At 50.9% G+C, this 15585-nt stretch overlaps 4 protein-coding genes across 4 annotated transcripts; 2 read left to right on the forward strand and 2 right to left on the reverse strand.

Moving 5' to 3' along the window:
• Window positions 1–1366: 1366 nt before the first annotated feature.
• On the reverse strand, window positions 1367–2236 carry PODANS_4_10 (uncharacterized protein; the record flags this gene model as incomplete). Its single annotated transcript, XM_001903547.1, has 1 exon — window positions 1367–2236. One exon carries the CDS (start codon window positions 2234–2236, stop codon window positions 1367–1369), a length of 870 nt encoding a protein of 289 aa, XP_001903582.1.
• Window positions 2237–3282: 1046 nt separating this feature from the next.
• Window positions 3283–4140, forward strand: PODANS_4_20 (uncharacterized protein; the record flags this gene model as incomplete). The annotated part of the gene is made up of 1 exon (XM_001903548.1): window positions 3283–4140. One exon carries the CDS (start codon window positions 3283–3285, stop codon window positions 4138–4140), a length of 858 nt encoding a protein of 285 aa, XP_001903583.1.
• Window positions 4141–4574: 434 nt separating this feature from the next.
• On the reverse strand, window positions 4575–7903 carry PODANS_4_30 (uncharacterized protein; the record flags this gene model as incomplete). Its single annotated transcript, XM_001903549.1, has 2 exons — window positions 4575–4915; window positions 4972–7903. 2 exons carry the CDS (start codon window positions 7901–7903, stop codon window positions 4575–4577), a joined length of 3273 nt encoding a protein of 1090 aa, XP_001903584.1.
• A 1362-nt stretch (window positions 7904–9265) lies between these two features.
• Window positions 9266–14966, forward strand: PODANS_4_40 (uncharacterized protein; the record flags this gene model as incomplete). Its single annotated transcript, XM_001903550.1, has 3 exons — window positions 9266–9559; window positions 9631–10284; window positions 10338–14966. 3 exons carry the CDS (start codon window positions 9266–9268, stop codon window positions 14964–14966), a joined length of 5577 nt encoding a protein of 1858 aa, XP_001903585.1.
• Window positions 14967–15585: the final 619 nt, after the last annotated feature.

Here is a 15585-nt window from a genome sequence, read left to right on the forward strand (position 1 = left end):
TCCGTTATATATAATATAAGTTACAATCGTAGTATTTTAACTATTATAATTTAAATATTTTATTATGCACTATTCAGCTGCACCGAACTAATTATTAGAAGTTACCTTTAACTAATATCCCTTTTAAAGGTTCTGTATAGGGGTTCGTCACAATAGAGGTTCGCCACACACCTTATTATATTTAGTAAATAATTCCTTAATTTTAACTTCGAACTTCCGTTAACTTTAGAAATATTTACCTCTAATATCTTTTAAATTAGCGGCCTTAATCTCGAAATGACCGTTCATAACTAGCTTAAGCTATATTAATACTTTATCCTTAAATCTAAATACAGCGGATAATACTATAAACTTTTTACTAAAATAATATATTAAAATAATATTAAAAATAATGCTTAAATTATATAAAGAACCTCTAAGCTTTCCGTTTTTTTTACTATAACGCTCCGGTACCGGAAATTTAATTACGTAGTTGGGCCCTATATTAACTGCGATAATATAATCCTTGGCCTATTGAGCTTTCTCTTCTAGCTCTTTAATTTATACGAGAAGCTAATTAAAAGCACTAATCTTTGTATAGTAGCTTATCCTTAGTATACAAGATAGCAAACATATTGCTTATATAAACGGGTTTTTAGTTAGCTCTACTAGTAGTAAAGTTACCTCTAATTTATCCGTAATAAAGTTTAAGCAAGTATATAACGTATACCGAACCTCTATCTAAAATCTTTAAAAGGACTACTTAGTTGAGTATGCTTTTGGACAATCTTAATTTAATGTAGTTAAAGAGTAAACAATAAATAGCTTATTAAACTATAACAGTCTTAATATCAACGAATATAATTTATAATTATACACTATAAAACTATCTACTAACTAGCTAGCTCCTCCGTATATATAGACTATTAGACCGTTGACTGTGAGCCCCGCTCTAGTCTCCGGTCCAGCTATCATTAGTCCGCTTATCCTCCTTCTTATGTCAAACCGTGACAATAAGCCCGAAGACAGAATATATCATATATCCTAGACTGGATTCTTATGTTTGAGAATAAGGTGCCTGCTAGGAAGTTTGCCAAGACAATGGTTAATCTCTTTGACCTGAAGCATGATATTCGCAGCAATGGTCCAAAATTGTCAGGCGAAGACTCAAGCAAAGGTTACTAGGTAGTCATGGGCCTGTAAATGGTTATGCGTATTGACACACAATAGTCTGAGAATATCTAGGTACACGAGTCATGAGTTAATGGATTGCAATTGTAAAATTTGAACTTAGTTGATATCACCTTGAAGCGCTACTAGACTAGTAATTCTACTACACATAGCTCCATCGTAAATACCCATGTGGTGGACGCCAACTGTGCCCACATTACTTTCCTTCTGGGAAATCACTGATCTTGCTAATCTCTCTCCACTCCGCCAAATCCTCCCTAGTCTTATCCAAAGCCTTTCCAATCTCAGCCGTGGCATCACTGCCCAAGGCAAAGAATCCAGGCAGCTCCCTGCCCTCGGCAACACCAGTGCTGGTGACAACATCGTATATTACCTCAGCGCCCTTGACGGGGTTGCCGAGCTGAATACCGTTGAAGTCCTTGAACGCCTGGTCGGCCTTGGCGTTGATTTCGTCGTACTCCTTCATTCTGGTGGAGGCAGGGGTGCCGCTTAAGTTGGCCCCTGGCTTGAGCAAGCTGGTCCGGAAGAATCCGGGCTCGATCAAAGTGTGCTTGATGCCAAAGTCCTTGATCTCCTCGGCAAGACCAATGCCGGCCCAGCGAAGAGCGGCCTTGGAGGCATTGTACAGGTTGCAGCTGTTCATCGGGTACCATGCGGCCATGCTGCCGATGGTGACAAGCGTACCTGATCCTTGCTCTCTTAGTTGAGGAAGAACGGCGCGGTAGAGGTTCAGGGGGCCGAAGAAGTTGGCCTCAAACTGCTTGTACGTCTCCTCGGGAGTGGCTTCTTCGAGGGTGCCGGTCTGGACATAGGCTGCATTGTTGACGACAATGTCGATAACGCCGTGGACGTTGACAATTTCGGCAACAGCCTTCTTCAGATCAGGGAGGGGCTTGTTGTGGTCAAGCTGGACAGCCGTGATGTTCTTGTGGGAGAGATCGACTTTGGCGGGGTTGCGGGAGGCAGCGAGCACCTTGTCACCGCGGGCAGCAGCGACCTTAGCAAGCTCGAGGCCGAAGCCGGAGGAGCAGCCGGTGATGAGCCAAACGCGAGAGCGGGGAGCCATTGTTGGATGATCTTGATAAGTTGATAAGAGTGGTAATTCTGGTCTTGTTGAGTGAGAAGTTGTTGGATTACTGAAAAGACGCCTGCCTTCATATCTGAAACAGCCACCGCCAGAGAGCCTGTGGGAAAGGCTACATCATTTCACCTATATTTGTTTGTGGGTAGTTACCTGGCTAGCCATACGTCACTTGTTCCTTTGTGATGAATCAGACCCTGAGATCTCCCTATCCCCTAACCCCGATCGCCGAAGTGGGACAGCCCCACTACTCCGTCCCGAAATGCAGGATCCCGCATTTAGCGCTGTGCTAAGTGTTACTTTAAATTGGATTCTGCGTCCAACACGCATTGTGGTGCATCTGCCCTCTACTGCCATTACGTCTATCTAGTCTTTCAAAATGCAGGTTGAGGAACGGCAGATGCAGGGAGAGTGCAGAGATTAACACCACTGCTCCTTGATTTCTCTTGCTAAACATCAAACAGAGCTTGCCACCATAGCAGGTTTTCCAATGGCTATGATGTCAGTGGTGACTCCTGGCCAATTGCATTACACGGTTTGATAGTTTGCCGTCAGGCGTATCGCGGCGATTGTGATGGATTGTGTATTTCTCGGATCCTGATTTTTGACTGCCGATCAGCATGTGCGTTTCGGTGTTAGAGGTGGGCATTACTGTTGATCTCGGCGCTCATTTTCTCGACTTAGTGTGGCTAACGATGCGGGGTCATGTATGCAGGGTCTGATTGATGTTTTGTCCCGTTGGCCCGTTTGCCAGCCACCTTCTTTGACAGGTCAATGCTATCCCGTCTAGAATAGTCCGAGGGTGACGCAAGAGAGGCTTCTTTAACTCCGGGTCGTTCCTGAAGATATAGGCATCTCCTGTTAACCCCCATCCTGTTAAAAGACAGGCGAGACAAGATCAGATCGACCACATCGGTAGCACCCAGTCAAGCAATCCTGCGATCCGCTCTATCTGTACGCTTAAACCGATTCACATACGTTTTTCTTTCCCAGACACTAAGGTAGCCTTCTCTTCAACAATTCGCATCAACATGGCTGTCGCAAGAAAGGTCTGGCTCATTACTGGAACCTCCTCCGGTTTAGGCCAAGCCATCGCCAGAGCCGCACTTGCTAAGGGAGATACCGTCGTCGCCACTGCTCGTGACCCCCGCAAGATCTCGGATCTCGCATCAGCGGGTGCCATCACCGAGCGACTCGATGTGACAGCTTCTGACGAGTCCCTTTCTGAGACTGTCAACCTCATCGTTTCCAAAACAGGAGGCATCGACATTCTCGTCAACAACGCCGGTTACATCCTTGCCGGAGGTGTCGAAGAGGTTAGCCGTGACGAAGTGCAAGCCGAATTCAACACAAATGTCTTTGGCCAGCTAAACGTCCTTCGCGCCGTGCTCCCAGTGATGCGCAAGCAAAAGTCAGGAGTGGTTGCGAACCTTGGGAGCATTGGCGGTTGGCGTGGCACCCCTGCTGCCGGTCTATACTGCGCTTCAAAGGCGTGTGCTGCCATCATCTCTGAGTCGCTACGTGCAGAGGTGGCCCCCTTGGGTATCCAGGTGACAGTCATCGAACCTGGCTACTTCCGAACCAACTTCTTGGCCCCAGGACACAAAGTCTGGGCCAAGAACAAGATCGAGGACATCGCCCCGGTTGTGGGAGCGACGAATGACGCGTTTGAGGCTTACGACCGCAAGCAGCCCGGTGACCCCGAAAAGGCCGCTCAGCTGATTGTGGAAGCCTTGACCGGAACTGGTAGGGCCCAGGGACGCCCACTGCCTGCAAGGTTCTCCGTCGGGAGCGATGCTTATCAGATTGTTAGTGGTATCTTGGACAGTCAAAAGAAGGAACTGGAGGAGTGGAAGGACTTGAGCACTACCACCGATCACATAGACTAAGACGTCTTTTCTTTTGCACCATAGAGGTATTCATGGTATCCGGATATGTGGCTTCTTGGAGTTAGTGGTTACAGACCTATATCAGAGAATAAATCAATCTCACGTTATCTCACGGGACGTATTTGCAATTGTAGCATTAAGGCTTCCTTAACTTTGTTAAGACAACGAAGGGGCAGAAAAGACCTCTTCTACTTTCTTTTCTTGAACTAGAATTAGCAAAGAAAGTGATGGCATTGATCTTTCGTCTTGTTACGACGGTTTGCTAGGTACCTTAGCTAAGGTACTTTGAATTCAGGTTCCAACACTGGGCAATTCATCCACTCAAAGAAAAAAAAGAAACAAAAAGCCAATACATCCATTCGCAGAACCCCAAGCCAAGATTGAGATCCGCCTTCTAACTAGGTACCTATCTCACCCTTCTATGCGTACAAGTATCACTCAAGAAACCCCGTCGCCTTCCATTTTCTTACATATCCTTCGACCACCTCTTTCGCAACCCCGCTTTCACTCTCCAGTGTCTTAGACACTGGTCTAGACAGCTTGGTGTCCAAAACAATCTGTCCTTGGCCCAAGACCCGAAAGTCTTGTTCAAAAAAGTCTTTGAGGGAAGCACTGATTGCACCAGACTTTGTCGCAAGGACCAACCACTCTTCAAACGGCACAAGTGTACCGTCTACTCGACTTGGTTGTACGTCCATCTCTCGCCCCATGATTGCAATGATGTCTCTCATCGGCTGCCTGATCGGGTTTTCGAGATGCAGAAACGGTGGCAAGACTTGCGGCGACAGCAGCATCTCGGTAAGGGCTTGGGCTGCATGGTCTACTGGCAACCATGATACAGTCTAGATATGTTGTGTGAGTAATTGTACGGATTTTGAATCCAATATAAATGACTTACCCCCTCCAAGTCCGGCCAGACCCCCAGCTTCTGGCAGGCCTTCACCAACACCGGCATGTGCTCCCCAGTCTTCCAAAGCCCACCCCCCTTCTTGTCTGTATCTGCTGGCCCTGACAGCTGCCCGATCCTGACAGTTACACTCTCGGCCTTATCGCCCTGTGACTTGAATACTTCGGCAGCCTCTTTCATTACGCTTTCGCAAACCCACTTTGCCTCGGCATACCCCATTTTGACCGGCGCGTCTGCTTCGACAGGGCCTTCCGGCACCGGTCCATCGCCATCGAAATAACGCACAGCGGCAATCGAAGAGGCAAAGACCATACGCACCCCAACCTCTGGTCGAAGGGAAGATGCCTTTTGGCAAAGCGACAAGAGGTCGCAGAGGAGGTCAAGATGCGTACGGAAGGAAGGCAGTGTGAGCTGAAAGTCCATGGGCCAGGCGAGATGGAGGATATGGGTAACTTCCGATGCGAGAGAATCCAGGGGAAGGTGGGTTTTGCTGTCAGAGTCGAGAAAGGTGATCTTGGACCAGGAGGCTTCCGGGAGAGGGGGGAGACCAGCTGACGAGATGGTTTGCGTTTGGTAGCTTTTCCGAGGGTCGCCCGTAAGGGGAGAGACAGAAGCTGCTGCTCGAGAGCCGCGCATTAAACAGATTATTTTTGTTACCGATGAAAAAGAAGACAAACGGGACAGAACATGGGCGCCAAGGCTACCGGTGCTGCCTGTCATCACGACAACGAGTGGGTTGGTGGTAGACGGCCGGGAAGAATCGAGTCGTTGAACGTACTCATCCGCCAAAGCCTTCATCGCATCCGTTCGACTATTGGGCTTCTGGAGAGATTCAGTTGACTCGCCCTCCACCAATAGCGTTCTGATGGCATGAGAAAGCAGGCTCAATGTTGGGCGACGATACACAAACTCGGCCGTCAAGCTTTCTTCCTGGCAGTTGCCAGATCGTCTGAGGGAAGATGTGATCTTCCTTGCAAGCTTCAGGCTCTGTAACGAGTCCAAACCTCGTTCGAAAAAGTCATCCTCGCTCCCTAAACTGCCTGCCTTGAACGACGGACTGACCACGTCTCTCAAGAGCATTCTGAGGACATCTTCGACGTTGTCGACATCGAAAACCGCTCCATCGTCGCTTGATCCCTCTGCATCGATAGCCTGGTAGGCTGCATCAATTTCCGCTCTGAACATTTCCGCCGTCTCCCTACGCATAACGCTGCCTTTATCTGACCTGGGTATGGTTTTGCCGTCTGTGACAAATATGATGGCATGTTTGGAGCTCACTCTTGCATGAGCATCCAGCGTCTCATTTGCTTCCAGAACCAGCGCCCAGATCTGCTCTCTCAGCACTTCCAGGTCTGTGGTGGCAGAAGGAGAGGGCTCAACTAGCACCGCCATTTCGAATCGACCCTGGCCGACACAGACAGCTGTCTTGACATTTGCATCACCAGTCAGAAGGTCCTCCAACGTCCTCGGCATAATCTTCTCTCCGGTTTTCAATACAATAACATCGTCCACTCTCCCCAACACTCTTACTTCCATGCCCTCCCCGACATCGCAATCAGGATTTAACTGCATGTCATCTTGGATCTCAAAGTGCTTTCCTCCCCATCCACAGGGATACCCAATCAACCGATATGACTTTGCAGCTGGAGAAGCAGGACGCAATTCCAGCCCCAAGTCAGATCTTAGCCTCAAATACCGGTGGTTGTATCCAGTTCCTGGAGTGGGACAAAAGATGGGCGCAATGGCGCCTATTTCCGTGACACCATAGTGATTCAGCAACCTAACACCCTTTTCGACCAGGTTGTTGGCAACGTCAGGGCTCATTGCCCCACCCCCTACAGCGACAAATTCCATCTTTCTCAGCAGCGCAAAGGCAGTGCTTTGTTCCTCGACGGATGGCAAAGAGAAAATATCCTGCAAAATTGAAGGGACGCTCATCAGCGACCTTGCTTTGGACGCTTGAAGGATCTCCAGAGTCGACTTTGCAGCGGGGATGATGGAAGAGGGCGGCAGACAACATGTCAATCCCACCGAGAGCGAGAGGGCAGGTGCTAGAAGTCCGAAACCGTGGTACAAGGGTAATGTTGAGAGGTTGACCCAGGAGGGAACTTCCGAAGACGGGAACTGATGACATGCGGCATATCCCAGCAGGTAACGATGAGGAACGGGGATGGGCTTTGGCAGTCCGGTGGTGCCTGATGAGTGCAGTATCAGGGCTGTGTGGCCCAGCTTGGATTCATCACCCACTTCGGGGACAGGTGTCTTGGTATCGCCGTTGCTGTCCAGAAAGGCTTTATAAGGCTCAGTGGTGATGATCTTGGCAGCTGATGGCCCGCGTGCAATTTCGGAGCTGATTACTTCCGTGCGTTGTGACACGAGGAGAGTGCCCGCATTGGTCTTTTGGAGCAGATGTAAAATGCTGTGGGCTCCAAGTCTTGCCGATAGAAGAAGAGCGGGGATATTGAGACTCAACAAGGCGCTGAGGTGAATAAACAAACCGATGTCGCTCTCCATGTAAAGAGCCACCGGGCGGGCTTTGCTGGAACTTCTGTCGGCATGACCAGTTTGGAGCGAGGCACGAAGCCACTCTGCGCATGCCCCAATAGATCTGTCCAGCTGCGCAAACGTGACTGGTTGAATGATGTATGACTGCCTCTCCCTGTTGCTGTTGCTCTCTCGACGATGACATTCGACCTGGTGGCTGAAGATGTGATTTGGGTTGTTGATGGCGTTGAATGCAATGAGCCCCGGCAGTGAGGAGATCTCATTCGGTTTGGCCGGCTTACCACCTCTTCTTTCTGGTGGAAGCGGGCTAAAGGCAGGCCTGACAAACTCTCTCTCCTCAAAGATTCCCATAGTTGACTAGGTAGTTGCGCGTTGATCTAGGTTTTTGTGAGGCGGTGATGGGATTACAAAAATAAAGGACGAGTGACTGGAAGGCAAAAGTCCCTGTTTAGACCATGGTTTGATTCGACGAGAATCCCACATTATGAACCAAGTGGTAAACTACTGTTGCAACTCCGCAGAATGCTATTTGCGCAAGTAAAACGCTCGGGCTTTGCTGTCGCCACTTTGCGGCGTGGTTGACAGACCGGAGTAGAGCCCACACAAGATCGTCACGACATCGGCTTCTCGGGGACCGGAGCCTGCCACAGTCACTTGTAAAGAACAGATTTGACGGCGATAGCGAGATATTTGGAAAAGCCATGTCTTTACCTCCGACCACGTCATATAGTCCAAAAAGGAAGGAGAGCCAAGATTGGGGGTTTAATGTGGGCTGCAGGGACCAGTGTAGTCAGGTCAGGCATACATGCAACCCGTCATGTAAACAATGAGGTCAAGCGGCAAAGTCGCAGGTGGTGCAACTATCTTGGCAAAGCTTGACCTGTTGCCCAAAGGAACAGTTGAGAGTGCTTCAACGAGGATGTGGAAAATGAGGGATGAGATGGAACAGTCTGTTCTCCTCGTTGTCCTTGGCTGGAGCAACAATCTGATAGTCATGAGGTCTCAGGTTGGAGCCTCTGGAATTTATCATCTCTTTGTTGTTGGGAGCGTGAAGTGCTAACCTTTGACTATCGGCCGACTGTTTTTTGGCCGCCGAGTAGCGGCATTTGACTGGAATGGGTCACATTCACATGGTGGTATGGATGGCGAGGGCCAGTTGCCCGCCATTTTCTGGAGTGGAGTACTCCCTCCCTTGGTAAAGCAGGATACCTTAAAGTCTGGCCTCTTCCCTGCTTTTTCAACTTGCTTCTCCTCACACACACACACATCAACTGCATTCAAAAAGGGAGCATCTCTTTGGCCTTTTGCACTTGTTCTTTCAACATAGACTTAAAAGTATCTCGAGTTGTTCGCACAGCTGCCCTACCAACTTGGACAATCACCCATACAGTCTACCTTAACATGGCCGACGTACTGCTCTTCCCCGGCCAGGGGTCGACCTCACACTTTTCAGACCACGAGACTATCCATCAAATCCTGGACCAGCTTGGACAAGAGCAAGCCGTCTTTGATGGTTTTGTCCAAAGCTGCAAAGATCACTTCCAAGAGGAATACAACGCCCTTTCTCCAGAAGATCAATCATCAGTTGGAAATCCTCAGGATATCACCGATTTTGTCCAAGACAGCAAAACATTTCTCACACCACCACCAGCCCTGCAGTCTCACCCTATCTTTGAGACAACCACATTGTTCATTAGACAGGTCTTGGAACTGATGTTATACCAGTCCCGAAGTGACGGGTCAGATCAGCCCGTTGAAACAGCAGGCGTCTGCACAGGTGTCTTACCCGCTGCCCTTGCTGCATCTTACCCATCCTACCTGTCCCCGCAGTTCGTCCGGGCAGCCGCCCAGTCTTATCGACTTGCCTTTTGGATCGGTCTTAGAGTGTCTCAATTTTGCAGCAAAGCAGCTGCTGATACATGGCGCGATCTTCCATGGGCATTAAGTATTTTTGGCTTGCCTGTTGACCAGGTAGAGAGGACACTCACCCAATACATTGACGAGATGGTATGGTACCTGATATCTAATGATCCTTACCTGGGTAGCAACTACTGACATGTGATGTATTTGTTTTTCAGAGCACTACGCCGACTCCTCGGATCTCTGCAGTCTTTGCTGCCGACAACATTTCCCTCTCTGGTAGCGGCCCATCGCTATCACAGTTCAAGACCATTGCAGCCTCACAGCATCCCTCAGCACATTTCCGATCACCTCACGTGCATGGTTACTACCACGGTGGCGCTGAGAGCGTTTGTCTGGTGAACCAAGTACTCCAGGACGTCCAAACAAGAGAGATCACCTTCCCTACCTGGCAATGCCTTCAAATTCCCCTTCGGTCCGTCGCTACCGGACAGTTACTTGATCCTATTGCCGCGGCCGCCAGCGGCTCCTCTCTTCTCGAAGTTGTCCTCCATAGCGTCTTTGTCGAAACTGTCGGATGGCTATACACAATCGGCTCTTTGACCCAATCACTCAGAGAAGGACTGGACAAGGATCCAGACACTCAATACAGGGTCATCGGCATGGGTCCTAACGCCGGCTCCTTGGTGAGAGACTTGAGAACGAGCATGCTAACTTCAAAAGTAAGCATCATCGAATCTTTTGGAGACTTTGCACTCAACAGCCCCCCCGAATCGTATGCCATTGTTGGGTTGTCTGTCAACTACCCAAAGGGAAATGGCCTGGATGAGTTTTGGGAGACCCTGGTGAGAGGAGAATCCACTCTCTCTACTGTAAGTCAACAGCAGTGATTGTGCACATGGCCTCGGCGCTAACATGAGACCAGATTCCTGACAATCGTTTCGACATCACCAGCTATGGAAATAAGGATGACGGCAAAGGGAAGCCAAAACCTACACCCAACCATGGAAACTTTTTGGATGACGCATTCAAGTTTGACGCCGCCTACTTCAACATCTCACCAAGGGAGGCAAAGTGCATGGACCCCCAACAGCGCCTTCTTCTTCATGTTGCAGCAGGAGCTTTGGAAGATGCTGGCTACAGCCCCAACTCGACACCGACCTTCATCAAGGACAAGTTTGGAGTTTTTGTTGGTGTGGCTACAGGAGACTATGTTGACAATCTGAGGGAGGACATCGATGTTTACTACAGTCCTGGAACGCTCCGCGCCTTCCTAAGCGGCCGCATTTCTTATGCGCTAGGCCTCAAGGGACCATCGATAGTGTTCGACACGGCTTGCTCTTCATCCACGGTCGCACTGCACCACGCGTGCCAGTCTCTCAAGTCAGGGGAGTGCACGGTTGCCCTGGCGGGTGGCATAAATGTAATGTCGAGTCCCTACATGCACTTGGGGTTGTCTCGTGCACACTTCCTGTCACCCACGGGTCAGTGCAAGCCTTTCGATGTTTCGGCGGATGGATACTGCCGAGCAGAAGGAGCTGGCCTAGTCGTCGTCAAGAAACTCTCGGATGCTATTCGTGAAGGGGACCACATCCACGGCGTTATTCGTGGAATGGGTCTCAACCAGTGCGGCACTGCCAAATCCATCACCCATCCAGACGCTGCTACTCAGGCCGAGCTGTTCAACGAAGTCCTCTCTCGCAACCACATCGACCCAGACAGCATCTCACTGGTAGAGACTCATGGCACCGGAACACAAGCAGGGGACTTTGCCGAGATTACGAGTCTACAGTCCACCTTTGGCATGAGAGCTCCTGATAACCCCCTATACATCTCGAGTGTGAAGGGAAATATTGGTCATGCGGAAGCGGCATCAGGACTTGCTGGTCTGACCAAGTTGCTGCTTGCCATGAGGGAGAAGAAGCTGCCACCACAGGCATCTTTCAAGACACTCAACCCTCGGCTTAAGAGCATCCGGGAGCACAACATTGTCATCCCCACCGTTCTGACCGATTGGACCACGAGAGACAAGACCCCAAGACGGGCACTCCTCAACAACTTTGGTGCTGCAGGCTCCAATGCCGCGCTGGTACTTGAGGAATACACCGGCAACACCCAGAAGCCGGTGAAGGCCGGTCGGAATAAAGCCGAGAAGGTGTCTAGATCGTCTCATATCCTCAACATCTCGGCCAAAACTCCGGCTGCACTGGAACATCTCAGAGAAGAGTACATCAGCTACATCAAGACATACCCCAATGTTAAGATAGAGGATCTGTGCTACACAGCCACCGCACGGAAGAGAAATGAAGGATACGCCCACAGAATCTCCGTCCTTGGCTCCAACGTGCAGCAGCTCGAGTCGCAGCTGAGACAGGAAGCGGTCACCCAGGTCGCCAATCTCAAGGTTGCCGGTCACCGAAAGACGTTGTTTGTGTTTTCTGGTCAGGGTGGCATCTACGCCGGCATGGGTGGTGAGCTTCTGCTGACTTCGCCACGATTCCGATCTGCAGTGGAGAGGTGTGATGGAATTCTTACCGCAAATGGTTTCCCTGCTGTCTCGTCGTACCTCTTGGACTCGGAGAGCTGGAGAGCAGAACCCAAACCTGTGGTGGAACAAAGCGCCTGTTTTGTTATCGAGTACGCGCTGGCTCAGATGTTCATTCACTGGGGCCTCAAGCCGGATGCTGTCGTTGGGCACAGCATCGGAGAATACGCTGCTCTCGTGACAGCGGGCGCCCTGACTCTGGAGGATGGCCTTTTGTTTGTTGCCAAGCGCGCCAGTTTGATGACAGCCAAATGCCCAGCTGCTTCGTCCGGGATGATGGCCTGCGCATTGCCGGCGCGTGAGATAGAGTGTCTCCTCTCACAACACGGGTTTCCAGCTCTTAGTGTCGCCTGCGAGAACAGCCCAAAAGATTCTGTGGTTGCTGGGTCTCTCGATGAACTCACCAGATTCGGTGAGTTTGCAAGGGCCAACAAAATCAAGAATAAGTTGCTCGAAGTGGCCTACGGCTTTCATTCTCCTGCCATGGACCCCATTTTGGAGGAGATTGAAGCACATGCCGCGACTCTACGCCCCTGTCTGAGAGCAGAAGGTGCCGTCGACGTTGGCTTGAGCACTTATGGCAGACTCTTGGAGGCAGGGGAGCAGATCACATCTGCCTATTTTGCCAAGCAGACCAGGGGTACAGTGCAGTTCTCTCAGGTCGCACAGAAACTGGCGACAAAGCTGAACGGTAACAACGTGACGGTCCTTGAAGCCGGGTCATCTCCCATCACGCTCCCCATGGTGAAGGCAGCCTTCGACCCAAGCACGTCCCTTCTCCTTCCTTCTCTGCGTCCAAAGGATAAGCCATGGGTGGCACTGTGCACCATGTTGCGAACGCTCTTTCTCCACGGTGTGCCTGTCAAATGGAGAGAGGTATACGACACTTCTAGCAGGATGTTGTACCCCTTCCCACAGTATCCGCTCTATGGCGCCGAGTTTCTCATTCCGTTTCAAGAGCTTAAGAATGAAGTCGAGCTGGAGGGCTCTCTCCCGGCTTCGCCAGAGCCCTTGTTCGAGTTTCTCACTTCTAGGGGGTCATCGCCCCCAGACAAGCCAGAAATCACGTCGTTTTCAACCCCAGTCAAGCAATTGGCGCCATTCATCAAGGCCCACGCAGTAGGAAACACTCCTCTGTGTCCCGCCTCGGTCTTCATGGAGTATGCGCTAGAGGGTGCTGTGGTGACGGACGATTCCCTTGCCAAAGCAACCATAGCTATGGAGGATATCACTTTCGACAAGCCTCTTGTATACGACGACAACTCGCCACCTTCGGACCTGCAGCTACAGCTAGATCGCTCTCAGCAAGAGGGACAGATTTTCAGTTTCATGAGCGGAGCAAACCATGTTCACTGCTCTGGCACCCTTCGGCAAGCTTCGACCAAGTTTGTTTCGACCATCTTCTCACGCAAGGAAGCTTTTGTGAGACGTCAGAAAATGACTTCGTTCGAGTTTGGCGGCCGAGAGAATGCTAACTCCTTTTCCTCGCGTACCATCTACGAGCTCATCTTCCCGCGTGTCGTCGCCTATTCAGACCCTTTCCTCACTTTGGACCGCCTTACGGTGAGCTCTACGGGTTTGGAAGGCTTTGGGCAGTTCCGCGTGAGTGGCCTATCACTCCAGGGCAGCTTTGTCTGTGCGCCCGCCTTCATCGATACCATGCTCCACGCCGCTGGGTTTATCGCCAACATCAAGGTCAATGACCAAACGGCATGCATCTGCACAAAGGTTGACCTGGCCATCTTACCAGAAGACAGCAATGATGTGTACGAGCGGGACCTGGACATTTACTGCAGTCTTGTGGACTTGGATGATGCCATTGTGGCAGATGCCTACGTGATGACAGAAGATGGCAAGGTGGTGAGTTGCGTGGAGGGCATGTCGTTCCGAAAGATCAACAAGGCTGGGTTCAAAGCAAGCCTGGCGAGGGCGGCAGGCAAGTCTGCTCCTGCAACGTCCAAGCGGGTAGCTGCTCCAGTTCCGGCCAAGAGAGCTCCTGGTCAGAAGCAGGAGCATGCTGCACGAGTTGAGCAGACACGGCAGTCGCCCCACATTGAACAGACCGTTATGGCAATGATCAAAGAAGTCTGTGGGGCTGGCGATGACACCCGGATGAGTACTACTCTTTCGGAGATGGGCGTTGACAGTCTCCTGTTCATCGAGCTGGCCGACGCCATCAGGCGTCAGCTTCCCTCTCTCCAAATTTCAACACATGAACTCGAGGCTTGCAATGCAGTCGGAGATCTGATGAACGTCATCAAGAAGGCTTCTGCCTCCGGTGTCACGACGACGCACTCCTCGCCCTCCGTGTCCGAAGATGGCAGGGCGACCTTCTCTGACGCCTCCACGAATTCCATCTCTACGCCTGTCACACCTCCTGACGGCGAAGAGACCAGCATCAAAGATCTCTTGGAAGATATCTGCGGACTGGATATCGCGGGGGTGGACAAGACAGCCCCACTGTCTACTCTCGGGATTGACTCGTTGCTCTCTATTGAGCTGCAAGAGGAACTGCAATCCCGTCTTGGTCTTACCATCGACAACGGCCATGAAGGCATATCCGAGCTGAGAGTTGTCGACTTGGAGGTGCTGTATGCCAAGAAGCTTGCATCTCATCGTAGCCAGGGGCAGCTTCAGGGATTGGGTATCCGGCACACCACCGGGACCACCCCACCCCCCCATGCTTCCCAACGTGGTTTGGAGTCGGGCAATGACAGTGACTTCCCCACTCAACTGCAGACACAACAGTCGGATTCTCCCAAAGCCCCGTTGTACCTGTTCCATGATGGCAGCGGGTTGAGTAGCATGTACCGCCACCTCGACAATCTGAACCGCAACATCTACGGGATTTACAGTATCGACGGCTCACATCCCGCAGAGAAACAGGCAAAGACAATACAAGAGCTCGCAGCGCTCTACATAGACAAGGCAAAGCTGTCAAAGCAGCCCGAGATTCTCCTCGGTGGTAAGTTTCCCCGAAAAGCCGCCCCGTTCGTGACAGGTTTCTAACCCGTTAAAAATAGGCTGGTCCTTTGGCGGTGTGCTCGCCTTCGAAGTCTCCCGACAACTTCGCGCCCACCACCCCAACGTCACCGTCAAAGGTGTCATCCTGATCGACTCCCCCCTGCCGATCAATCATGACCCTCTTCCTCAACAAGTCATTTTGCACGTTGTAGGCAGCAAAGGACGAGACTCTCCCCTGCGAAAGCAGATCCAAGCGCAGTTCTCACGCCATGCCGGCATGTTGGAACGGTACAGTCGGCGGCAACTTGAAGACATCAAGGGCGGAGGCGTGCCCTGCGCCATGCTCTTCTGCACCAAGACCATGAACACCGAGCGGGCATGCGGGGTAACGTATCCCTGGTTGAGTGATGGTGAGTACCGGTCCAAGGCGGTCGAGAGGTGGGAGACGGTCGTCGGGAGAAGATTGTTGGTTTTGGACCTGGACTGTAATCACTTTGAGGTTTTTGAGGATGGAAATGTGAGTGATTGTCAACAATACTTCGTTCTTTGTCAAGTGAAGAGATGCTGACGATCTGAGTAGATTGCTGAAGTATCAGAGAAGCTGGGGGGCGCATGTGCTTTGTTGGAAGGTCGATCTTGATTACCTCCTACCAGCTGGTACCGG

Source organism: Podospora anserina, chromosome 4, assembly GCF_000226545.1.
Source record: "Podospora anserina S mat+ genomic DNA chromosome 4, supercontig 1".
Taxonomy (NCBI): domain Eukaryota; kingdom Fungi; phylum Ascomycota; class Sordariomycetes; order Sordariales; family Podosporaceae; genus Podospora; species Podospora anserina.